This window comes from Stegodyphus dumicola, chromosome 3 (genome assembly GCF_044657685.1).
Source record: "Stegodyphus dumicola isolate Sdum_Otavi_A_Nest chromosome 3, ASM4465768v1".
NCBI classification, from domain to species: Eukaryota; Metazoa; Arthropoda; class Arachnida; order Araneae; family Eresidae; genus Stegodyphus; species Stegodyphus dumicola.
Window position 1 is genome coordinate 109,579,395 of NC_140770.1, and position 27,882 is coordinate 109,607,276.

Genomic DNA, 27,882 nt, shown 5'->3' on the forward strand with positions numbered 1-27,882 from the left:
ACGACGCATTTCTTCCTTTTTGTTTTCTTCGAATATTACGCTTCTTCTGATCACGATGTTGTTTGTAATTGGCATATAAATTCTATAGATTTTAGTCTGGTCACTGCATCCAATAAGAACTTCTTTTTCTGCTCTTTCATCGAGTTTTCTTCTTTTCTGCTTCGGAACTAGGCAATAGGATGTGCTGCCGAAATCTCTGATATGGCTTAAGTTCGGCTTACTATTATTCCAGAGCTCATACGGTGTTTTTTCAACTGATCTTGATGGTAGCCTGTTTTGTAGATAGGTGGCTGTCATTACGGCTTCACCCCAAAATTCTCTTTTGAGTCCTGAATCGAGTAGCAGGCATTTTGTCATTTCCATAAAATATCGATTTTTTCTTTCTCCTCTACCGTTCTGCTGCGGTGAATATGCTACGGAGGTTTGATGTTCGATTCCCTCTTCCTTTAGATATTCTTAATCTCTTTGCTTGTATATTCTCCTCCATTGTCTGTTCTTAAGACTTTTGACCTCATTCCAAATTTGTTCTTCGTAATGGTTACAAATTGTTTTAATTTGGAGATAGCTTCATCTTTTGTAGCTAGCAGATAGATCGTTGTGTATCTCGAATGATCGTCAATGAATGTTATGAAGTATTTCTTTCCTCCTAGTGATGTTGTACCGATTGATCCACAAATATCTGAATGTATCAAATCTAGAACTAATTTTGCTCTATAGTTGTTGAACTTGGGATACGGCAATTCAGTCATTTTTCTTCTGATACAGCATTCGTATTCTTTTTCCTGTTTGGCTCCTTATTCCGGTTGCAAGGTCATCATTTTTAGCCTTTTGATTGCTTCATAATTTCTGTGTCCTAGTCTTCTATGCGGCCGAGCGGTAAAGTCGGTGAACACTGGTAGTTCGGTCCGAGGTTCGAGTCCCGCGAACGGGCTGGCTGCATGGGCGTTTTCGTGGTTTTCCCCATGTGTAACGTGTATACGAGCCAGTTTCCCTTAGAAAGTCCTCCACGAAGGCATCCCTCCCCCTTAGGCAGGTAGCCCTCGTGTGCTTTGCCATAATTAAATACACCACCTAGTCTTCTATGCCAATGCTATTTTCAGTTCTTTCTGCAGCTGCAATTTTGGCTTTTCTTCTTTGAGATTCAACTGTAGTATGAATTTCCTTCTGCTTCCTATTTGGTATATAAATTTCCTTCTGCTTTAGCAATTTCTATGGTTTTATTTTTCTTCTTTATTCTGCAAATATCTTCTTCAAATTCAACTATAAATCCTTTCTTTGTAATTTTTCGTACGGATATCAATCCTCCTTCTAGGTCAGGACGTACAGAACATCTACGAGTCTTACTTCTATTTCGTTATCTTCGTCGACTGTACAGTATAAGTATCCTTCCCCGATACCTTCGGACTTCATCTGAGTACCGTTAGCAATTGTTATTTGCTCAGTTTTGCTTCTATCCAATTTAGCGAAAATATTTATGTTATCGGTCATATGACAAGTAGCTCCTGAGTCAACTGACCAATTTGAGTTTTGAAATTTTCTTTATCTGGTGACTTCGAACGTGTAATTCTCAGCCTTCTCAAGATTCTTATTTTCGTTTTCATCTTTGTGTGCATCCTCGTTTACAGCAAATTTCATGTTTTGTTTATTTCCATAATTTCCTTTATTCGCTTGCTTTTCATTCTTGAAAAATGAGTTACTTTCGTTTTTGTCTTTTTCTTTGTGATTATTTAAAAATCTGCATTCCTTTTCTAAATGTCCTAATTTTTTCCAATAGTTGCATCTTCGTTGATTGAAATGCTTGAATTTTGTGTTAAAATTTTGGCGTTTTTATTTTTTTGGCAGTTGTTTCTTCTGTTCGCGTGCCTTCTTTTCTTCTCAGGGATTCGTCGATGACTTTCGTTTTTATGTATTCCAACGTTAGTTCCTCTGGGCGTGCTTCTAAAGCTGTAATAAGATTTTCGTAGCTTTTTGGTAAGCCGCTTAGTAACCGCGCTACAATGTGACTGTCCGTTATTTCTTCACCAATTCCTAGCAGTTCGTTTACGATTTCGAGCATTTTGTTAACATGCTTTTCGAGTTTGTATTCGTTTTCTGCTTTTAACATATACAGCTTTCTGAAAAGGTAAAGTTTACTGAAAAGATTCTTTCTTTCATATATTTTCTTTAATTCGTTCCATATCTCTTTAGCTGTCGTTTTATTTCTTATGTGTACGCTAAGGTTGTCTTGAAAGGATCCTAAGTTTTACTAACGTTTATTTTATTTTAAATCTTTACTATCATTTCTTATTTTCTACTTCCGGCCAGAATTAAAAGCTTTAACTTATTTATGCAAATTTGTCTTGCTAACGCCAAGTACTTAAGTTGTGGCTTTTTGCCAAGCAAGAGAGAGGAAGGAGTTATTAGAAGCAGGCCGCTAGCCATAGTAGTTTTACTCGGTTTCTGGTTGCCTTCAAGGCCAGAGGTTTAATCCTCTTGATAATTTTAAACGTATCGTAGTTTTAGCAGCTCTCTGTACTACATACGGATTTTTGTTAAATAACGACCAATCTTGAAGTTAGGCACTTGTATATTAATCCAAAGTTAGTTTTAGTTAGAGTTTTTAGTTAGTATTTTTATATTCTTACGTTCAGACCACAAGTGCTTGGTCTCTGTATTCCGAAGTTCCGAAATCGCTGTAAAGATAGAAAAATAAAGGGTTTCGTATAGCCTTCCCATGTGTATTGTCTACTTCACAATTTATTGAACATAGCTTTAGTAAGCTCCCTGTTCCGAGTCAGGACAGTTCATGTTTCCAAAGCAAGTAAAGAAGAACACAAATCCTGATAGTGGCGCCCGACGAAGAAGAATTACCATGGCCGAGTTTCAAGAAGAAGATGTGGTGCCTGCAGAAGCGGCTCAGAATCCAGAAATGCCAGCTGCTGCCCTGGAAGGATTTGGGTACATCGTCCGACCATGCGCGCATCGATGAAACCAGAAGCAACATTCAATGGAAACTCACCGGTAACCAGTTTTTTGGAAAAATTGGATGACCACTTCATGCTGTATCCAGTCCATGAGTTCCAGAAAGTCACCTTAGCTACCAGCGCTTTGAGGGGCCAAGCGCTTAATTTGTTCAAATGTATAGGCAGAAGCCTTATGCGTCAAGCGGGAAGTCCCACCTATACTTACGAAAATTTCAAGACTGCCTTAGTAAAAGCCTTCCCTGTCGTAAGAAATCGTTCCAAATTAGAAGCAGAACTCTTCAGCATATACCAGAAACGAATTGAAAATCTCTCAAGCTTTATTTTAAGAAAAATTCGCGTCTTTAAACTCTTGTATGGAAGCCGTCCGGATCCTGAGATAATACAAGTGATTTTGCCGAGGTTACTTCCCCAAGTACAAGACTTTATTGAATTAAGGAATCCGACTACACTGGAAAAGTTATTGGATCTAGCAATCCAGTTTGAAAGTAGAAGAACGGCGGACATTGAACGAAGACGCCAGCATGAGCAACGAAGCCAATTTGGTGCGCCAAGACCACAGCAAAGCCTAGAACACGGCTACGCAAGCAAAGCGAATCAGTGGGCAAGGAAATCCGAATATCCAAAAACAACCGGCAAACGTCGAAAATTCAATAGTAAGCCAGAAAAAAAGTCTGAAGGCCAGCGGAAAAAGAAGGAAGGCATGGAAAGGAAGAAACAAAATTTAAACTAAAACGGATTTCTGCTGACGGGAGGGTGCGATAATCCGAAGGCCAAGAAAACCCCTCTTCCTTCAAGTTAAATACAGTTATTGTGAAAAATTTGACTCTTCCAAAGATTGAAGTTCTGGTGAACAACATCCCAGCCACCGCACTCCTGAATACAGGCGCGCAGTGTTCCTGTGTGGCAGAAGATTTTTTTAGGAAGTATTTCCATAGATACCGCATATATACACTGGTGTGCAAAAATTAAGGACGAAGTCGAGAAATTAGCATATCAGCTGAACGAAGAGGCAATGCGGACAGAAAGACCAATCAGGAGATTAAGTAAGGTGATGTACGGTAGCACATGCGCAGATATGCAGGTAGACGTAATGGGAGAGTGTCTTAGCAGTATAAAGCAGTATTTCTGGCAAAGAGATTGCACGCCGTATAGCAGTTAAAATCACACCGACTTGCTGCCTCAGCGAGAAATGGCGAATAATCAATCTGTTAGACGACATCTGGATGCTTTTACCCGAGGTCGAATCATTGGGAAGTTGGAGGAAGGCCGCAGTGTGGCAAGTGTGGCTGCAGAGTTCGGAATTGTTCACAGCATCGTTTCACAACTTTGGAGACACCTTCAAACTACAGGAACAGCTATCCGTGGGTTTAGTAGTGGTCGTCCACGAGGAACCACACCCGCAGATGACCGGTATATTGCCTTACAGGCCAGAAGAAACAGGCGGCAGACAGCGGGAGAAATCGCTAGACACACGACACAGGCGACTGGACGACCGATATCGCTTTTTACCGTGGACAGAAGCCTGCACGGTGGTGGTCTGTTTGCACGACGCCCTGTAGGGTGTGTACCTCTAACGCCTGCCCATCGGAGAAGGCGTTCTCTGTGGTGCCGGGAACACCGGAATTGGAGAGACAATGAATGGGGACGAGTACTCTTTACAGATGAGAGCAGATTCAGTCTGAGTAGCGATTCTAATCGCATACTCATCTGGAGAGAGTGGGGAAGCCGCAATCATCCCTCGAACATCATTGAAAGAGACAGGTATGGAGGTGACGGTGTTCTCGTTTGGGGAGGCATCATGCTTGGGAGTCGTTCAGACCTTCACATCTTCGACGCAGGTTCAGTCAACGGGACCCGTTATTATAACGAGATTCTTCTTCCATATGTGCGTCTTTTTAGAGGCGCTATGGGTCCGCAGTTACTTTTCATGGACGACAATGCACCATGTCATCGCACAGTAGCTGCCGAACAGCTCTTAGAGAGTGGGAATATTGAACGTATGGATTGGCCGACACGATATCCGGATCTCAATCCCATCGAGCATGTATGGAATTTTCTAGGCAGATGCTTGGCAGCTCGTACCTTACGACCAGTAACGATTCCGGATCTTCGATTGGCGCTGCAAGACGAATGGGCAGCAATGCCTCAACAACTCATTGACACCCTCATTCTCAGCATGGGCAGACGCTGTAAAAACCTGCCTAGCACTCAGGGGAGATCATATCCCCTATTAAAGACCGGATGTTTCTTGCTGGACACCCATCACAGGGATGTTTCGGCCTTCAGTCGCATTGCGCTCCATGCTACTTTTTCAATAAAGCTTCTTTTTATCCCTCTGATTTCTCTTTTAGTAAGTGTTGCTTACATTACTCATGTCCTTACGTATTGGGGATCTTACGGTATTAAATGTGTTGATTTGGAAAGCTTTTGTACAAAGTTATATTGAAAAAACCGTCTCGTCCTTAATTTTTGCACACCAGTGTAATTCGGATAATACGACAGTGTTAGCTGCGCAGGGAGAAAGATGCAAATGCATAGGTAAAATACCATTATATATTCGTATCAAGGACGAGCAAGTAAAGATCATGTTTTTTATCGTAAAAGATTTACAAGCACATGTCATTTTAGGGATAGATTTTCTTTCAGAGGCAGAAGCAAAGCTGGATTTTAACGAAGCGTCCCTTAAGCTGGCGATGAAACCAGTTCGAGAAGAAAAAAGAGAACCACCGAAGTTAAACTTTGACCATCTGCCTACGGGAGAGCAACAAAAAATTCGCCAAGTGGTAAGTGAATTTGCTTAGTTATTTAGTGATATTCCCGGATTTACTCAAGTTACTAACCATAGTATCGACACCGGAGATTCACTGCCAGTTCGCCACAAACCATATCGGTATGTTAAGAATAAAGAAAAAATTATAGAATGGCACATTCGAGATATGTTACGTAAAAAGATCATAACGCCCATCTCAAGTAGTTATGCTAGCCCGGTTGTGTTATCTAAGAAAAATAATGACTATCAGGTAGCACATCCGAAAAGGTAGCGTTTTGCAATTGACTATCGTAAATTAAACTCCATGACTAAATATCCGGTATATCCGTTACCTATTATTGAAGAAATTCTAAGGAACATAACTTCTACCAAATATATGACTACGTTAGAATTAACGACTGGTTATTTTCAAATAGGGTTTAAACCGGAAGATGTGCCTAAGACTACTTTTATAACCAAGTCTGGCACTTATGCATTCTTGTGTATGCCGTTTGGCCTTTCAGGGGCACCGGCAACATTTCAGCGATGTATGGACATTGTGCTAAGGCCTGTTCTAGGAAAGACCACATTTATCTATTTAGACGATATCATTATTACTAGTGATAATCTGGACCAACATGTACAGGATTTAAGACAGGTGTTTTCATTATTAAATGAGGCCGGTCTAAAAGTTAATGTCGAAAAGTGCAAATTTGCAGCCCCTGAATTAAAATACTTAGGTTACAAAATATCACAGAAAGGAATCGAGACGGACGAATCAAAAATAATCGGTGTGCAAAAGTATCCGCCGCCAAATACGGCGAAGAAGCTCTCTTCTTTTTTAGGACTTTGTTCATATTATAGGTCCTTTATAAAAGATTTTGCAGCTTTTGCTGAACTATTGTTAAAATTAAAAAGGAAAAAGGCAAGATTCTTGTGGACGGCCGAAGCCAATAGTGCTTTCGAAAAATTAAAGCAAGCATTAACGGAAGCCCCTGTTTTGAAATTTCCTGAGAACGATGAGAATTTAGAAATTTCAGCGGATGCTTCGGATTATGAGGTAGGAGCTGTACTTTTGCAAAATCAGCAGACCGTGGCATTTTTTAGTACAACTTTAAATCAAACACAAAGAAATTATTCCGCGAGTGAAAGAGAGGCACTTGCAGTTCTGTTAGCAGTGCAAAAGTTCCGAGTCTATTTTGGAAGGGCGCCAGTAACAGTGTATTCTGATCGTGCGGCGGTTAGTAGATTGTACTCAGGAAAAAACTTATCCCCAAGGTTAATAAGATGGGCACTCAAGTTACAAGAGTATAATTTGGTAACTAAGCACACCCCCGGAAAGTAAAATATCGTAGCAGATGCCCTATCCAGAATAAAAATAGATGAAGAAGGTAATACTGTAAAGGTATTACCTTCTTCATCAATTCTTCATCAATACTGTAAAGGTATTACCTTCTTCAAGGCAATGCTCACAGCTTGTACGATACGCTCCTGAGAAACTGTAATAACCGAACTGGGTAAGGATCCGGAATTTAAAAATATTTATGATTCTTTAAAAGATCCTGAAAACTTTAGCCACCAAAATATTGTGGCAATAAGAAATAGGGCGGCCCATTACGAACTAATAGATGGTCTATTATTCTATACAAAAACTACGAATTCCAACAATGAATTTCGACCTGTTATCCCAGCTAGTCTTAGATTAAATATCCTGCAGGAGCTCCATGACAGCCCATTAGCTTCTCATGCTGGTATTCGAAAAACCATCCAACGCGTACGCGAAGCAGTTTATTTTCCTGAGCTGCAAAAGTTAACAAGGGCGTACGTCCAGTCCTGCCCAACATGTCAAGCAGTTAATTATATTAATTTCCGCCCGGCTGGGTTTCTAAATAGCATTAAATCCGAATTTCCAAATGAAATAATTGGCATCGATTTACTGGGCCCTTTCCCGGAAAGTCAGTTAAATAAAAGTCGGTATCTGCTTGTTATAGTTGATCATATTAGTAGGTGGACCGAAATTGTTCCCTTAAAAAGAGCCTCCGCGAAATTAGTTACTGATTCTATTTTAAATAAATATATTTTAAAATACGGGGTGCCCCTAAAAGTTATATCGGATAATGGTCCTCAATTTGTAAGTAATAGATTTGAAGACATGTGCCAAAAACTGGGCATACGTCATTTAAAAATGGTCCCGTATCGGCCGCAATCAAATATAACGGAACGGGTCAATAGAAATATAGTGAAAATTATCCGTAGTTATGTTAAAAAATTTCATAAAAGCTGGGATAACTATGTCAATGAATTAGCTTTCGCCCTTAGGACCGCAAAACATGATACGACGGGCAAAACTCCTGCTGAGTTATGTTTAGGCAGAAAGATTATAACGCCGTTAGATAAATTATTTTATGTTCAACAAAGAGCCTCAGAATTTAAAATGGGCGATATAGAAAAATTAATTAAAGAAGCAAAAAAGAACAATGAAATAGCACAGAGAAAACAGAAGCTCTATTACGATATGAAACGACGGGGAGTAACTTATAAATTAGGGGATGAAGTGTTAAAAATTAAGCATTCACTTTATTTTGCACCAGAAGATAAAACTGCCAAATTTTATCCACGATTTGAAGGATCATATGTCATAGAAAAAATAACTCAGGCTGTAGTAATGTTAAAAGCCAGGAATGGTGAAACATGCACCGCAAGCGTTGACCAGATAAAACCATTTTATAATCGTAATAAAATGCCAATATTTCAAGATCTTTTGCAGGATCCGGCACGGCAGGCACAAGCTCCAGAGGTGGAACAACGACAATCACAAGGGCAAGCCATGAGTAGACAGGAGCGATTGAAAAGAAAGTTCCTCCGTTGGAAAACTGAAGGTAAGAAGAAAAAGAAGTCTTTCCACCGACCAGAGAAGAGAGGGCACGACCACCCCAAGAATGAAGAAGGGAGAAGTACGACTAATGCAAATAGAGCCAGGAAAAATGACAGCAACTATAACACGGCTCCAAAACGGAAGATTTACTCATCGGATAGGAGTCTACGCAGCAAATGTCGACGAATTGATGAAGGAAGACCAGCTGCAGAGGCAAAGAAGCAAGAAAAATTTGAACAGCCAGCAACGAGATCCAGGCAACAACAAGAGAGAAGTGTCCCGGTTCCGCCAAGACCAGCTGCCATCAAACGGCCGAGACCACAAGCTGAGGCTAAAAAGAAGGTCTTCAAGGGTGACTGAACTGGAAGGAAAAGAAAGCTCATGGAGGAAGGAACCGAAGGGCGAACCCGTACAAGACGGAAGGTCAATCAGACTGTAGTCTTCGCCTTTTTCGAAGCCTGGGCAGAAAAAAGGATGTCTGAATATCACAAAGATAAGTAAAACTTTATGTTACTTTAAAACCTTAAGTTAAGTTTTCATTCTTACTGCAAGTGGCAGAATTCAAGAAGTTTTACCTCATGTGAGGCCTACCTTTATCGCCAAAAAGGCGAGAAATGAGTTGTTACCTATTTTGGTATTGTTTTTCATTTACTCGCGAGTAAAACTAAAATTAATGTATAATAGGAATGTGTAAATACTTGAATATTGTAAAAGCATTGATAATCTTTGAAAAAAGGTACTTTAAGAAAATTGTAAAAATTATTGTATAAAATTTATTTAAAAGATCCTGGCAAGAAAGAAGTTTTAGTCTGAAAGACTTTTGAAATGGAGTATTTTAATGTAGAAGAATTGGCACTTGCTTGAAAAAGAATAGAAGTTAACAATGTACTACTAATGTATGTTTTAAAATGCGTAAAATTAACGGCATGTTAATATGTCCTTATAGCAATGCGAACTGTTATTTTAAAAGTTAAGAAATACTGTGATATGTTAAAAGTGAAAATATTAGAGTAATGCCAAAAATTTTTACTTATTCGTGTGACTGTAAAAAGAGCAAATTATTGTGAATATGTGTTAAAGGTTGAATGAATGTAGTTAGGCTCTCTGACACTACACTTCAGAGTTAACCACTTTTCAGAATAGTACCTCAGGGTTTAGAGATGAATATAAGGTGTGTTCTGAGGTCTTGTTATGTTGAATTTTAACACGTTAGTGTTTTGATTGCAGGCGGTAGTGTTGAACACTTGTGCATAGACACGCTCGTGTTTGGTGTTTTCCTTTACAACACATGTCAGAGAGCACGAGGGGATAATTAAATAACATCATGAATGAAATAAGAATGTTAAAAGAGAAATATAAGTATTCATGTTACTTTCCATTTAATTGTGTAACATTTCATTAAACTAGTTTTCCTTCCAGATCTCTGGAAGGAACCAGATTTCAACTAAGAAACTCCTGTTTATAGATGCAGTACAGATGAAAAATCTTGTCCATGGAGTTGATAAAAAAACGACTTTTTTTAATTACTAGTTTCTAGTGAGAAATGTTTGTAAAAGATTGGCCTCGCGTTAGATTCTAGAGCTAAAATTTTCAACAAGGTCGTTTTAGACCTCAGTTTCAAACTAATTAACTCTGGCGGGAAGTATGTAAGGATCCTAAGTTTTACTAACGTTTATTTTATTTTGAATCTTTGCTATCATTTCTTATTTTCTACTTCCGGCCAGAATTAAAAGCTTTAACTTATTTATGCAAATTTGTCTTGCTAACGCCAAGTACTTAAGTTGTGGCTTTTTGCCAAGCAAGAGAGAGGAAGGAGTTATTAGAAGCAGGCCGCTTGCCATAGTAGTTTTACTCGTTGTTGGTTGCCTTCAAGGCCAGAGGTTTAGTCCTCTTGATAATTTCAAACGTATCGTAGTTTTAGCAGCTCTCTGTACTACATACGGATTTTGTTAAATAACGGCCAATCTTACAGCTAGGCACTTGTATATCAATCCAGAGTTAGTTTTAAGTTAGAGTTTTTAGTTAGTATTTTTATATTCTTACGTTCAGACCACAAGTAGTTGGTCTCTGTATTCCGAAGTTCCGGAAATCGCTGTAAAGATAGAAAAATAAAGGGTTTCGTATACCCCTCCTGTGTGTATTGTCTACTTCACAATTTAGTGAACATAGCTTTAGTAAGCTTCCTGTTCCGAGTCAGGACAGTTCATGTTTCCAAAGCAAGTAAAGAGGAACACAAATCTTGATAGTCTTCTACGTGTAACTAATTTTATCTTGTGCTTGTTCATCTCGTTTTGTCCATTCGGCGTTTATTTCTTTTGGTGTGTCATCCGCGATTAAATCCCATAAATTTTCCTTTTTTAGGATCATTTCAAGTTTCTATTTCCATACTTGATAGTCGTTATTGTTTAGTTTCATGATCGAATATTTATTTTCGCAGCTAGTAGCCATTTCTGCTTCTGTCTTTAGAATGCGCAGTACACAACTATGTAGTTTTGTTTTACTTTTGAAGACAGGTTTGACTTTTCCTTTTTCGGATTATCCAGCGGTAATTTATGGCAAAGTATCTTTTCTGTTGGTATTTTTTATTCTTGATATCTTATCTCGATATATTTTATGCGTTTAGTTGAAGTAAACATGCGCTCAGTTTCATAATCTAATGTTGAAGGTATATGTGGTTCATTTGTTTACTATTGCAACTTCGCTAATTCGAGACGAGCAGATGAATAAAACAGAATTAAAGTTCTTATTTTGATAAAGTGTAATCCAAGCTGCGTATGTAAGGAACACGATTATTATTATTATCACACGCAAAATAACATATTTATTAGGTATTAGAAGTAAAAATTATCTAGCGATGATATAACAAACGTTGTTTACTGTTCATTGCCATAAAGTGAGAAAGAGTCATACAAGGAAAGAATGTTTGTCTTTTTTGGATCAAATCCAATTCCTGTTAGCGGGGGTGAGGGAGAAATTAACGTCGTAGGGTGCAGCGTCATCGCTGTCGTTTTCAATTGCTCTACAGCATCGGGAATTTTAAACATATGTTGCTGTTCTGCTTTTCAATCTGCTGTTGGAAACGTGTATGTTGGAAAGTATGTAGTGTGTAAAAGTGTTGGAAAAATATGTGGTGGAGTAAATGCAAAGAAAGCGGGAGTGAGTGGAAGAGCAAACTTGTAGAAAGCAAACGCAGTGAGGGCGAAAAAAACCTTAACAATTCTTTTTGGACGAAAGTTAGAATCTTAAACCTTTCATATTTCCTTTTTTCAAAAATGTTTATAGTTAAAGATACTTAATTTTAAACTATCACCAATTCAAAACAATTCTGTAAAATGGTCTGTTTACATTGCATTTGAAACTAACAAGAATTTGTAGTATTTGTTAAATATGAAGGGGCAAAAGGAAAGTATTACAAACGTATCGTACATAGCTTTTAGAATTTAAGCGTAATTTAAGAACCACAATTTGGAAAGGAGTTTTCCGTAAAATTCTGAAACTATTCATTTTTCCAATCAAGCTTTCTTTATGAGAAATTAAACAGCGTTATCATTTTATTGCACTGGAATGTATTTTTACTTAAATCTTGAAGGATATGTTACGACAAATAGGATCCTGCAATTTATTACATGTTAAGAAGAGTAGTTAATTTATCTTTCTACTTTTTCATCTTATTGGCATCTTCTTCATTTGTGCTTCATTATGCGTAATAATTCCTTTGTATAAGAATAAGTTCAAATGGCATTTATATGTCTCTTTTTTTGGTGAAATTTCAGTGCTTACAAATTAGTATCATTCACAGGTTCAATGCATAGAAGATAATCATTACATGTGTAGCTAAATCAATGTTTGTGAAGTTCAAATTTAAAAAAATAATAAAAATTTTGTCTTGTATCTTGAATTAATACTGAAAATTGTCATAGTATAAATATTATAACTCTTTTTAAGGCATTTTTATTCATAGTGACAATTTTGAAATAATGCAGTGTTTCTCTGCCGTCTTCGATATTAGACATACTTATCATGACCAAACTTGCGCAATAATATTTAATTAACGTCATTGGTAACAGCAATAATCTGAATACTAATTTCATTTAATAATTATCTCTGCCTGTTGCGTTCCTTGTTGTTTATCAAATAATGAAGATTAATCATAGAAACAGTATAAAAATCATCTTAACTTTCTCTTTTCACTGTAAACCTTGGTTGTTTTTCTACTGTGCTACTTTTTCCGCTATTTCACCAGAAAATTTTAATTTATGATGTTAAATAAACTACCAGAGTCTAAATTTAGAAAGATTTAGCGACCAAGACCAGAAGTGTTAGAATATTCATGCGGCTTACTGAAGAGCTGTGCCGTTTGCTTAAGAAGCCGCATTATGATAGAAGTCAGATTCTTAGCCTTTTGTATTTAATTTGTAAATAAGTTCATTATAAAGCTGCAATCAGAAAAAATTCAATTTTTGTTAATCGACTTAGTTGTAATTTTAATCTAAAATAATAATAATTTTAATTGCATTTATACAAGCTTTGCTGTAGACTTCTATGTTAAGACGAGAGGTAATTTCGTCAAGCTGTATCGTAAGATTATTCATTGTTTAAATTAAATGCAATTACAGAGTAAATTTATAAATATGCCACGTGGTTTCGCATGTAGTCTCTCTGAATTTCATGAAATACATTTAAATTCGAATGTTTTGCGACATCCTAGGAGAACACCAACTGGGTAGCATTATAGTGATGAGCTTTCCTAAAGAGATCTTCAAAACTGTGCAGAATTAATTTCAGAGTTCAGAATATGCTCTACAATTATATTTAAGGCTTTAGAAATATAAGTTAAAATGCAACCTGTAGTTAGCAAAATAATAATTTAAGACGTCTTGATTTTACTTAAGATATCCGCAATAGCCAGAATAGTTAAAAACTTTATGATGCTTAATTTCTCAAAATACGGAATCAAATGTATGATGTAATTCATTTTTAAGATTATAAGAAACGTAACAATGTTGTTATAAAAATACGTTCTTGAATAATTTTTGAAAACAATTAATGGGAACAATTAATGTGAATTTCTCTTAGCTGCAGTTTAAAAAATGCTTTAAAATCTATTAATTGAAATGGACTGAAATGCTAAGTTTCGGTGTAAGGATTTAATTAACTAGTTGCGTTATTCTTTTGGCTTCTTTTTAATTCTACGATCGTCTTCATACTCCAGATTGCAAAGTAGTTTAAAGATGAATAATCTTCCAGGCCCAAAGTTTTTCAGGAAGCGTTTGGCAGCTTCAACTGACCGTTATTATATTTTAGATACTCTGTTACTGTTTAAGATTATCGGCAAAGATTTTACTTGCTAAGATTCCTTCGAGTGATAAGTCAGGAAAATCTAAAGTTTAGACTGGGCTTTACTAATATTGTATATTATATTACATTCGATTTAACTTCTACGTTACTCTGATGAAATGGAACCGTAAAACTAATAGCATAGCTGCATACTGGGAGTACAGAAATACTTCGCTTGTTTGAGCATTAAAAGATAAATGGAGGGCAAGACTAATATTAGCTGGATATTAAGACAAGGATAAGAGAATAATTAACAACTTGGATAACAGTTTTAGCTAACCTAAACTGTTTTACATAAGACTATAAAAATTCTCAATAATTTAAGTTCAATTAACACTTAAACATTCTTACGCAGCATGTTAAAGGTGGAGTGAGCTCAAGGAGGGCGCTTTAAAGGTCCTCTTTTTCTGTTTTTCACTTAAATCTCGGAAACTCAGAGTCCTATACAAAGGTACTCAAATTCAAAATTGAAGCTAACAATATTTCCTACAAAAATGTGTAGGATTCTACATTGTGTAATTCTAAGTTACCGTTGAAAGTGAAGAATCTTGCGAACTGATAAGCGAATAATCGCTTGAGTTCGTGTGACAGGAAATAACAAGATAGAAGGGTAAAAACACTTATCAAGATTTAACAGAACTCCGTCTTGGAGTTGTACAATAAAGCGGACACTTGGGCTTTAACTTAAGAGACTAAAAATTAAACTGAACTAATCTTTACTGAAGAGATATATCCGAAGCTATCAAAATTCCAACAGAGTTGGCCCCTTAACGTTAATTGACTTCGAAACTATCAAGGGCCTAAAGTACGGCAGAGCGTTATAATAGCTTACGATAGAGTAGCCTAAAAAGGCGGACGCATACAGTCAGAATATCTGGTATCTCTCTCACTGAGACAGAAGAACTTCGCGGTTAAATACCGATGTTCTTCATTAGCATTCAGACGTAATTCTAAAACTACGTTCTGGCAGAAAGTGGTAAGTTGAAATTAAAAATTGATAGGAAAGGAAGTTTAAAATTAACATAATTTTTACAAATGGTCTTATGCATTTTGTCCTAGGACATATGGTAGCCGAGCTATGAGCTTCTGAAGTTTGAATGCTAAATCAAATTGCATATTCCAGCGTTCAAAATCCTTCCAAACTAATTTAATTTGAAAACTTTATAACAAATTAAACTAATTTAATTTGTTAAACTTAAGTATTTATATGAAAATCATGTGTGTAGAAATCAAATTTGAAGTTTTACAGAAGAGATGAATGGTGTGTTATTGCGATAACAAAGAAGAGGTCTCATTCACTTCCACCAACTGAGGTGGGGGTGTTTTTTGTTCACTTATTTTGCTGTTCAATGTCGGTAACTCAGTGTAGCAAATGTTACCATACTTTCATGCAAATGATCGCCTACAATATGCAAAATTTGCTCATTTATACCTTCAGGACATGCATTCTCTGCAATACCCATCCCCAGAACTTTGAAGATTTCCCCCCAAACACTTCTCTGTGAGAGATCAGATTCACCCGGATCTGAAAACTGGTCTGATATGACAAGAGAGCTCAGGTCTGCACTTCCCTACAGAGGAACAATGTAGACTATCGCGCGTCTCGGCAGAGAAGACATGATGATGACAGAAAGATCTTCATTTTTTGTTCTTATCACCGTTCCTTTCCAGAATCATGAGAATTAGATCCCTCACAACAGGCGTCGTTGCTAACCATGATGTAAACTACCACAAAGCCCTACAAGAAGGCAATGTTACAATGAAGATGATAGGGCAAACGTTTGGGGAAATAAAACATACTCCAAAAGACAAAGTCTCATCACCGGCCTCTATAACTATCAAAAGAATTATAGATAACCACAGTACTATAAAACCTGACAAAGTTTTAGAGGTGGTTGATCCTCTTCTAATATTCCACTGAGTAGCTATTTCCAAGAAGAATGACGAGGATCTAGAAGAACTTCTCCTTTACAATCTGGCGTAAACGATAATGGATATTATCGCTACTGAATGAAAAAGGGGTGCGAAAAACAAAGAATTCTGCATTATATGATATTTTCTCTTTTCACCCCGTTACTTCAGACCTCAAGTTTTATACTAATATGATTGATGGCGGATTCCTTCTTCATCGAGTCACGTGGGGTATAGAATCAACCTTCTCAGTGATGTTTAATCAATATGTGATTTACATAAAACACACCATGGTGAATGCTGTACTTTCGTTTCTGATGGTTATTATGACACTATCAACAGCGCAAAACGTGCAGAACAAAAGCGTCGAACCACCACTGTCACCGCATCAGTCGATATTGACTTTACTGAAGAAATGAGACTGAATGCTAAACAACTTTTTGAAAAACGACAAAAATAAAGCCAGGTTCATTACTATGCTGACTTAAGAAAATGATTGCTAAGGGAACTGGAGACAGACAGGATGATGCTCATGCTGATAAAAGGCTAGTGAAGTGTGTATTGGAAAAGAATAATCTGGTTGTTCTACTGCTGTCATCGGCGAGGATGGGAATCTCCTGGGCCTGCTTATTGCTTTAGCTCCAAGGGAACAAGACGTAAAGTTTTTCAACCAGGGAAGGAGAATGAGGAAAGCAGAACTTATTCCTCCACGGAATTGCAGAAACATGACTTTGCCAACAGCATCTTGTTCATTCACAGTTTTAGTGGCTGCGATACAACTTCTGCAATTTTAGAAAAGGCAAATCATCGATTGCTAAATTATTTATGAATAACAGCAGCAAGTAACACATCTTCCATGACTTTTACACCAACACTTCAATACGCAATGAAGTCGCAGATGCAGGGGAAAAGATGTTTCTAGCAACGCCAGAGTAACAGACCTGAACAAACAACTCTACTTAGCCTTCCTAAAATCCACCACAAGAGGGATGCCAGACCTCTCCTCTCCACCACCAACTAAAGGCTCTGCACTGCAACACTCATACAGAGTCTATCTTTAAGTTCAGGAATGGCTGGGCTACAGACTACCACCTACTAATTGGTGTTCGATTTAGATCTTCAATCCTTGCTTAGCTTGCATCAAGCTGCCCCAGCTGCCCTTCTATCAACAATATTCTGCGGCTGCACCAAAGGCTGTTGTACACGCTGTAGATACCGTATGGCAGGCATTCATTGCTGTTTACTATTCGGTTGTGAGAGCGAGTGCGCCAATGGCCCTCCAAGCTGAAGACGAGAATTCAGCATATGAAGATGACGTTGAAGACCAACCTGACACCCTATAAAGAACTGTTTGACCCAATACATTCGATTTACTTGCTGGTTACAATTACATGCACTCATAATGTAATTAAAATCTTTAATTCTAATGTGCAAGACAATTGTAAACTGTAATTTAGTTTTAAATCCGAATAAAGCATAATTTTTGATTTGACGTTACTTTTGTCAGCCCTGTAACTCTTAACAAGTTAGTTCTAGAAAACACTGCGTAGGACCCTCTTTTCAAGAAGTTTTGTCAGCTTCAATTTTGCACATAAATTATTTTCTATACGAGTGATAGTTTCCGAGATGTAAGCGAAAAATTAGGAAAAGGAACCTTTAAACCCCTAGCCCTCCTCGAGCTCTTCTCCACCCTTGGGGGTTTTTTACACACATTAGCCCAGGTCTAAAGGAAGCGTTTAAGACCATTTCCAAAGCTCTATGATTTTTTCCCACCGATTTGTTTAATTTAACTGGGCTATGAGATGCTAATCGAAATCTGAGAGCCTCTGAAATAAGATTTACATACTTCCCGTAAGCATATGTTACATTTATATCAATTCATATCCTTTTCTTTTGCATCTGTATAAAAGAAATAATTAAAAAACATTTTAATGTAAAGTCATTGTTTTTAATTTAACTAAGGCCAGTTGTGAATTCACGCATTAAGCTTTCAGTTAGAATTTGATTGTATGAAGTATATAGCTTGTCTGTTCAAGGATAAAAGTGCTTTCATAAAGACTGAAAAAAGTTAAACATAAATACTACAATATAACTTCTTCCCGTAATATGTTCTATCACTTGATGGCTTGCCGATTTTCTAGACAAACCTTCAGCTATCTTGAGTGCATTCAGTGTTCAAAATTTTTTCACATTCACTCATTTAAGTGATACATCGCACAATATCCCTCCTCTTTAGTGATATAACTTCCTTGAAAGTTTATTAGGAGAGTGAAAATGTATTTAGTGTAGTTTTCCATCAGGACTCGCTCCCAAGATCTTTCGGATTCGCAAGTTGTTGAGTGGTTAAGCCCGCTTTAACACTGGTAATCTGATTCCAGCTCGAACACCCGGCCAACGGGTTGGTTGCATAGTTGGTTTTAGAAGGTTTCTCTCTGTGTAATGTGAATACGAGTCAATTTTTGTTGCAAAAAATAGTTCTTGCAACAACACAATCTTCCCCTTAGATAGCATTTTTTACCGTATTAAAAAACAACAAATTTAATTTATTACAAATGTAATTATGCATTATTTGAACCCCATAAGTGGGCGAATGGTTTAGATCGTTGAATACCAATAGTTCAATCTAGATTCAAGCAAGGGAGAACGGGATAGCTACGTTGTTGGATTTCATGGTTTTCTCTATGTGTGAAGTGATCAGTTTACTTAAGAAGTCCTCCACGAAGAAATCTTTTCCCTTTTCTAGATAGCCCTTGATTACGTTGCTGTATTTAAATAATAAACCAACTTTAAAACGCAGAGATACCGAAAAGTCAGTATCTCGTAATTTCCACTGGAATTATTTAGGTTTCAGAGAATTGTCGTCAAACTTGAATTTGATTGTAATCGCACTAAGGGCATCCCACAGGATGCTTCTGTATTTTGGAATCAGAAAGTCCCAAATGTGCTATGTGCTATGTACAAAGTCAGTGTGAAAATGTGTTTATTTCTTAAGTTTGCATTAAATTTTAATGCCACTAGTAAAATGGTTTTCGATTAAAACACGAAACGTTTCTGTTAGGAAAAGGAAGGACTTTTATTTTTTCTTCTAATATAATAATTTGGCTTAAGCAACTTATCCTTGATTTGAATTTGACCAGAGTTTTGTATAAGTGTGGTTTTACACAAATACTCTCTTAGATTTCTTTATTGTTAGGAAGAAAGAATTTTCTTTTGAGAATAATAAGTTTTATCTAAATTTACTGAGTACATGATTAATTTAAAATATCCCCTAACATTTTTCATACATTTCTAATTTTTTTAATCCAAAGTGAGGGAATCTATTTTTGAATACTTCAGAAGTTTTCAGCAGGCAGCGTTTAGGTCACGTTAAATAAAATTCAGCAATAAAAAGATTGCTTAATTTTTGTTTCTCTTTCTTTGCCAGATCTTACCTGAAGAAGAGAGAAAGTATACATATCTTATTTGTAGCTGTCTGAAACGCATACTGTGTTTGCAAATAAATTGAATGTGCTAAAATGGTTCTATGCATTTCAGCGTCACTATAAAAATAAATTTTAGCCTTTGCAGCCGCCAAATGAAAAATATAGTATAAAATATACAATACTGAAATAGCATTTGCTTCTTATTAACTTTATTCTAAAACATGCAACTATATCTCTTTTTCAATAAAAGATGCATCCTTGTTGACTTAATTTTATTTTACATGAAGAATTTGATTTTTAATGTTGCGAATTAAAGTTTTCAATTCAACATATAATCACCAATTGAAATATATCCTAATTAAAATATATTTTTTCGTTAAATTTTAATTCATTCATTGTTTGCAACCATGTGTCTATATGTTGATAGAATGATGATAATATGTTCATATAGAATATAATGCAGATTAAGCCTATAAATAAATATATTAAAGTCAAATAAATAATGCTTAGTAGGGATATATGTATACAGAAATGTAATACATTCCTTCCCTTAGTTTACCTTTTGTGGTCATATAATTGGATCTCATTTTTTAAACTGTGTAAAATAGTCATATTATAATATTGTATACCGTATTATTCACTGTAAATTTCGGAAATTTGCACCTCAATATCCGGTACATACAAAGCAAAAGATTCCGACTGTGATAAACATGCGAAAGAAATTCGGATTTCTGAAATATAGTTTGGTATAGAGAGCCTATTTTAATTTAATTCTATGCCATTATTTTTTCCAAAAGCAGGGTTAATTGTTGGACTTCCTGTCCTAATTCCAAGAAGAGGGAAGAACATCAGACTCATACCAGAAAGGCTTCTCAGACCCAAGTACTCTCTGCCCCCTTGCGTGTTTCGTAGAGATCTCCCTCTTCAGGTTTTTGACCCATTTTCAACTAATTAAACAAAAATTGGCGACGCGAATTCATTGGTGCATTGTAACTTTTAATTTTCTTCTCCACCCAATGGGTATGCACGAACTCCTATGCGTGTTGGTCCCCATATGACGTCAAGATTGTGTTATTGCTTTGTGACCCGCATCACGTGACACCAAGTAGTTCTTTTGTCGGGAAATCACGTTCCCTGGAGATTTATTCGCCGAGGGTGGAAGAATAAACACGTTATTTTCCAGTCGCTTTCATATTCGTCCTAGACTTTGCAGAATACAGATTGTGGGGTACCACAAATCGGCAATAGAACACAAACAAAATAAATTGGACCTAGCAATCTGAAGATACTTCCTGAGAGTCGTTGGTAGTTTAATGACACTCGTCCATCTATCTGCATACTAAACTGAAAGCTCTGCCTCTTGGAATGTATCCAGAGTCAAAAATTGCTTCTGCTTCTCACGCATCTAGATCTTCCTGTGAGACTTAACGTTGGATGCAGAAGAAGCAAACTCATAAAATCTTGAACCCACCGGGACTTTTTATGAATATTCAAAGGTGATAAATGTTTAATAAAAGCAATTAAATGACAGCTACAGCTTCAAGATTATAAGTCCCATAAATGTTACTGTAGGTTTATCTTTATAAAATAAGTATTCAGTTCTTTCAGTGATTAAGAAGAAGGAAGATAAACACACACATAATTAAATAATGTATATATGTTAAACGCCGTTCAAACAAATCAGGAGACGCATATATCCAAAAGATGAAATTAATGTAATGGAAGTAATGGATAAGGTAAGAATAATTAAGCAATTGATCTTAAGTACTATTTTTTTTTTCATTTTTAAAGGTATCAGTATGTTTTTGTGTTTTAATACTAATTACTGTTCTAAGAATTTCAAAGCATCTCATGATTTTACTATCATAAATGTGAATAATAGTGCTTATAAATTATATCTTTAACAAGTAACTAAGTTCATGAATTGTCTTTAAGCATAACTTTATGGATTATTTTAATGTAAAATCTTTTAACAAACTCGTTTTCCATTGCCATTAAGATAAAAAAATTACACATGATTAAGTAATTCAACATTATAATCATGCAGAATACTCAAGAATTAAAAACTGATAGAAATTAAAATAAAACAAAAATTGCTCTAATTCTCAGCGCATCAGTTACTTTTCAGTAATTATTGTAAGTATAATATGAATATTGTCTACGTTACCATTGCTAATACATCGAAATTTTGATTATTTTTCAAATAAAATTAATATACATCTGAGATACTATAACTAATTTTTTTTATATTTAAAATATCCATTTAAATGTCTTTTAGTGGTTAAAGTCAACAGTCTACAGTAAAATAAGTTCTTTTATTAATACTTAATGCTGACAAATTCTTAATCGAAAATTTTTATGAACATTTTCTTACTTTCATCGGAAAATAAACATTTACTGTCACAAATCTCTTCTTTCGGTGATGATAACAGCTATTAGCATGGTTACAGACTAATTATTTAGATATAGTTCACTATAATTTACGATCTTGTGCACTGATTTCTTTTTAATAAACCTAAACTTATTGCAATAAGTTCAATCTCCTTTTTTTCATCAGGTTTAAGTTTCTAAAGATCGTACACTAGACGCAAATAGATAACTTTGAAAAATATTAGTTTTCCCAGTGAAGCAAATATGAAAGCATTTGCTTCTCCGAGAAGCACACGAAATTTTTATATGCGTGTGTAACGTTAAACGTGCAAACGACAAAACAAAATTGTATTTTTTAAAAATAATAAGAAAATAAAAGTATTTGTGGTGGTTATCTCGATTGAAATAAAATAGAAATAAATATTTTAAATGGAAAGTTCAAAGAGAGCTCTAATTCGTAATTCATTTTTCTCTCTTCGTAATTAATTGGATATTCAGTAAAACCTCCAGGCAAAATTGCATTTTTTTCTAATGCTGTAGTCAATCATATCATGATTAATCATTTGTATAGTGGAAGGAAGAGAATAATCATTTTGTCTTTTTCTTAAAACCACAAAAACAAGTTGTATGGAGAAATGCCTGAATAGCGGCTAGCCTGTGCTTGAATTCTATATCTTGAGTCCTTGAGCTTTTGACCCAGCCGTCTAGTATCTTTTTTTTATTTTTCTTATCTTTATCCAGCCACTGAGGTGCTAGTGAGCATTACTTGTGGTTTACCCATTACCTCCTTCATAGACATCGGCTTAATGTTGAATAAATTCTTCTATACTTCCTTCAATCTAAAGAAGATATCTAAACCTTTTCCTCTTAATTCAAAGGAATGAAATTACTTCTCAGATGATATTCGTAGACTTGTGACACTGCTTTCGAACAGCATGTTGAACTGTGATTGGTGATATGTTTTCTCATATTGCATGATTTCCTTAAGTTCTTCTCTGTGGGAGAAGCCGGTTTGAAAGCTGACAGCAAGCTGGCAATGACTTCGGTAAATAAGTAGGGTTTTCTTTATTTTGCATAACAAATTTAAGTTTGATTTCCTGTTCTAAACTTCTCAACTTCCCCTCACATTCTTTCGCCAGAATGTAAATTTAAAGTTAAATGAAGTACTATTTAAACGTATGAATATCTCAGTTTTTTCAAAGCGTGTTTTGCTAGCCAAGCGCATGTTTCGTTGTTATTTCGCGGTCACGCTAGTAAGCCTCTTGGCGTTATCAGATTAGTATCACGCCGGTTAGATTTCTATGAGTCCACCTCTTAGGCGTAAATTTAAGTGCGTTCTTGTATTATTTATTTCAGGTTTGACTTGTATTATATTATACGTTTTAATTCCCACCGCAAGTGGATGGTATTTTTGTAAACCACGAAATCCGTGTCTTTCTGTTAAATTAGTTTAAATTAATTAAAGGGTTATTTTTTACCCTTTTTTCTGCGCTGGTAATTTATTCACGCTTGTGAGAGAATTCGCCAGATTTATTTTAGGATCTACCTAATTTATTTTATGTGTAATAACAGAGATAGGTCTTACAAATGCTCCGGAACAAAATGACAACCCTCTAGCTCCTCAAAAAGTTTTGTTAAGTAAAAGATAAAAAGGAGGAAAAGAAAAAGAACCTTTATCTTTTATTCCTCTTTCTATATCCCAGTTATTTATACGTATGTTTAGCTGCCTTCTCTTATATAATTTCTTAAAATGTATCAAATACTTTGGCCCACCATATGCTGCATTTTACACGGAAGATTATATAGCACACATAATCATTACCCGTTTTTTATGTTATACGTTTATGAATAATATAATAATGCAACAAAAGCATTTTATATACATAAAGAATGCTTCCTAATTCCTTTCAGAGCAAAATAGACGAGATCCACAAGGCAGTGAGTACTGGCAACTTGCGAGATGTGCAGCACCTGATCGACCGCAAGAAACTTGCATTCTGCAGAGACCATATGGGTGCCAGCCCCATGCACAAAGCAGTTCTTTTCTCTCAAAAACCCATTATCGACTACCTTCTCGACAGATATCCCTCTGTAGTCCATGCAAGAGACCACGTAAGTCAATTTTACATTGTTTTTTTTTTTTTTTATATAATTTAACATACACAGAATATTCAATTCAAAATTTGGAAATTTAAAACAAGCCTAGTTACGTAACTAATATTAAATTCTAAACACATAATTTATAATTCAGTTTAATTTAGAGAAACATTAGACTACAGTATTCGCGTATTCTTTTTTATAAACCTATTAATAAACGAAAGTATTAAAGTCAGTCCATGAAAAAAGATTTATAGTCAGTTTTCGTATTGGTCTCTGAAGTATTTTGTGGCTAAACCTTACCGAACGACTTAATACAATTATCACATGGCATATCATAATAATTTCATCTCCTAAATAAGAAGAACTGCAAAGAATAAATTGCAAAGTAGCATTACTGCAGTAAGAAAGGCGTATTTTTCTATTCTTATTAACATTCCTATGGTTAAAGAGCTACTAAATAAAAGCTAAATATATAAAATACAAATGGCATGCATTACTTGTTATTTAATATATCAAAGATGTTTAGGATCATATTTAACTCCTTTCAGGTTACGCGCGACGTTTTTCTGCTGAAAACTGTATTCTTTTAGTCGAACACTATTATTTTATATTTCAGGAAAGTCGTTGTAAAGCATTTGCATATTTTGTATAGTAATACTTAAAAATTGTTTATGAATTAATTGATTTTAAACATAAACAGTAGCGCCTTAGAGGAAAGAAACACTCTTCCTCAATAAAACCATAGGTGTCGACTAAGAGTAGTCGACACCTATGGTTTTATTTTTAACCATAGGTGTCGACTAAGGTAGGTTCAATTATTCACAACAGCATTGCATTTGGAATAGATATTCAAAAGGAAAGAAATATATTTTTAGAGAAATTATAATGATCATTTCAGTCTACACTTTGCCCATCATACTCTGTTCTTATTCTCAGTTTATTGTTACCATTCTAAACGAAGAAGCAAACAGTTGTCTTAAAACATGAAATTGTCGACCTTTTATTCTCTTCTGGTCAATACGTACTTCTGAAGTCTTCGAATTTATTTCAATTTCTGTTATATATAACAATAAAAAATGCGTTATCATAAGCATTTCTTGACAATTTTAGCATTTTCAGTTCATTAATGAATTCCAAAGCAATTTATTTGCCAAACCTTAACATCCCAATATCAAATACAAAATATTATAATTTGAAATGTTATCCACAGTTCAAACTTCACTTGCTGATAAACTGAAATAAGGTAAAATTTTCTTCTAAACACTAGGTTTCACATTGATTTCTAGTCCCATTTATGATTTAGATTCACCAGAACACTTTCCAATTCTTACCAGATTAATGGTTGAAAGAACAGAATAAGAGGGAAAATCTTATCCAAAATTTCTCTAAATTTCTCTAAAATTAATCTTACGTTTTACATTAGTACATTACTTTCTCTAAAACCACTTAAGAAAATACTTTTTTTGTGAATGCTAAGACATAATTAATGTAAAAATTTCTATTTTTGCAGTTTTAAACGTTTTCCTTCAGATATTTTTAAAAAAATTTCTTCCTCTGAAAAAAATAATTAAATAAAGAATACGTACTTCTTAGCTTGATCCGAAATAAACAAGTTAAATTATGTGAAAGCTTTCTAAATGTGATTTTCACTGTTTACTTGCAGAAAGGCAGGACACCTCTTCATTATGCCGCTGTGCTGTCCGATGGCGGTGAGATTTACAAAATGTTATTGGACCATGGTGCTGATACAAAAGCAACCGATGTTGTAAGTAAATAATTTACTCTTAATTACCAGCATAGACAAGCATAAAAATTTTGTTAACGGAAAATCCTCTGAAATGTAAATCAAAAGCTACGTGAAAAACTGCATTGTGTTCCTTAGCCTTTCATTGTGCATATTTGTGTAGCTCTGGCTTAGGAATAAATAACAGAGTATTTAAGTTTAATTGAAAACAGTATAATTTAATAATTGCAAAGTTTCACTTATTACTTTTCATTAATTACAGTTAATAATTATTTCAAGTAAATTTTATCTTTTAGGATCCTAATACACTTAGTAGTTGCTATTTACTCTACATATTTATCTAACAAAAAATAATCAGTCCCTCGTTTATTACAAAAATATTCAAAATAAGAGGTGATGGCACGTTTAGCTTTCGAAGTGTTTTATTTCTATCAAATTAATTATTTTCCGTGCCTAATGTATTCCTTTCTGGAATTATCGTTTTGGAATTTTCAGTTTTTCTCTTTATTATTGCTGATAACTGTGCTCATAATTATCAATATCGATGCCCAGTGACCTTCCAAAAGCAATCTTTTAACTGACAGAAGAATAGCCTATATTTTGAATGGATGCAGAAATACATTATGTAGCAGAAATTCTGCTGCAAGTCTTTGAAATGGAGTTTGAAATGAAAAATTTCGAACCTTTTAAAATGTCAGTACGATTGAAAGTTTCCACATTTTGAACATACCCTTATATATTTCCAAGCTTCACTCTCTTACTAATATTCTACCAGAATCTGGTATTGTAGAAGTCTGCATAATACTCTTGATTTGATTTTTCTCGTTATCTAATTTAGTTCGTGATAATACACATTTGCAAGAACAGTTCCACTCTCCACGCTATGCTAAATCGTTAGGTAAAATTTCGAAGTCATAACGCCCATCTAATTATTCTAGGTAATGTACTTCAGAGTGTTGCCAACGACAGGAGCAATCTTGCTCTCCTTGCCACGATTAATTTCGCGTGGGCTTATTCTGATGTTGCTGCCAGACGAATGAGATAAGTCGCAACACAACAACATGTAATGTGCTCTCAAAGTAGAGGTGATTCATCACTAGTTTATAAGTAATATCAATGTTTTTTCCATAGCGAATTCTTTTTGGAGAGAGGACCGCCTTTAATAAGACCAAAGTCTTTTACGCCGTCTGCGTGTATCGCTTTTTTTGTCTAGTATCGTTGTATCAGTATGACAAAAAGAGGCAAATATACATATTGTTTCTTGGAATATTGTTTTTTGCAAGATTTCGATTATGTTTCACAACATAGCTTTCACTGAGGACCACTTAGTCTAAGAAACAATTTTTTCTTCTCGTCGGAAAAGTACATTTCGCCAAAAGCTACAAAATATGGAGGCATGACATTTTAAATCATCAAAACAGTTTTTGTCTTCTGTTCAACTCACTATTCCCTGCTTTGGATCAGGCGTTCAGTAACCTGTGTTTCATTTAGAATTACGAATCGACGCAAAACTTCTGTAGGAATTACTGTTGAAGGTCACTAAACGCATATCTACTAAAGGTTCCTTCCCTGCATGCTCAACCACATTTATGTTAATTCATTCAGAAATAAATTATCTTGGAATTGTGGTGAAAACTCCTCGTGAACTCCTTGCATCCCCACTTTGATCTGAGCACTTCTTTATACAAAAACGTTTTATCACTGCATCAGCACTCGGTTTTTTCCCATTTCTGTTTTAACTGCTACAGTGCTTATTTCAGCTGGCTGTGTAATATGAACAACGAGTCACAATTTGTCAAAATGTGACTAGAGCAGTGGTTCTCAACCTTTCGACTAACGCGCATCATCTAAATAAAAAACTGAAAAACTTAAGTACCACCGCTACATTTTACAATGGTTATTTTACAATTTCTCAATAGAAATATTAAAAGTTAATATATTTTGTCATTTGCACAACCTATTGACTATTTGTATTAAATGTACATACATAAAAATATATTATATTAAAAATGGGTTAGCATTTTTACTATCAAAATTTAAGTTATATTACTTTAATACTTAAATGTGACATTTGAATATGTTTAAGGTAGACAAATTTCTTTGTGTCTGATTTTATTTCACTTAGTTTTAACCGAAAATTAAGATCCACTTTTAATTTTGTATTTAAGTTTTAAATATAACATGGAAGAAAATCCTTGTTCACACAAATAGGTTGTGCAAAAATGGAATAAAAATTTAATAGCTTTATTTGAAATGCCTTTAAAGTTATTTTTCAGTTCAAACAAAAGTTAACAAGTGTATTATTTTTGAAATCTTCAGTTCGAGTTCGATTGCAGGAAATGTTTGTCAATTTTTCTTTTTCTTCTCGAAATTTTTGACTTTAATAGTTAAAAATACCTTTTCTTTACCTA

At 35.1% G+C, this 27,882-nt stretch overlaps 1 protein-coding gene across 3 annotated transcripts in view; it reads left to right on the forward strand.

Moving 5' to 3' along the window:
• Positions 1–27,882, forward strand: part of LOC118202692 (uncharacterized) — a 376,501-nt gene that overhangs the window by 82,983 nt on the left and 265,636 nt on the right. Inside the window, exons 1-3 of one of the 3 annotated variants that reach the window (XM_085813164.1) lie at positions 20,429–20,993; positions 23,539–23,739; positions 25,391–25,492. In XM_085813164.1, coding sequence (XP_085669290.1) covers positions 20,976–20,993; positions 23,539–23,739; positions 25,391–25,492 — 321 coding nt within the window. In that variant the 5' untranslated portion in view covers positions 20,429–20,975. Of the gene's footprint in view, positions 1–20,428; positions 20,994–22,433; positions 22,673–23,538; positions 23,740–25,390; positions 25,493–27,882 lie in introns of those variants that run through there. The other 2 variants (XM_085813165.1, XM_085813163.1) reach the window with 2 other exon arrangements.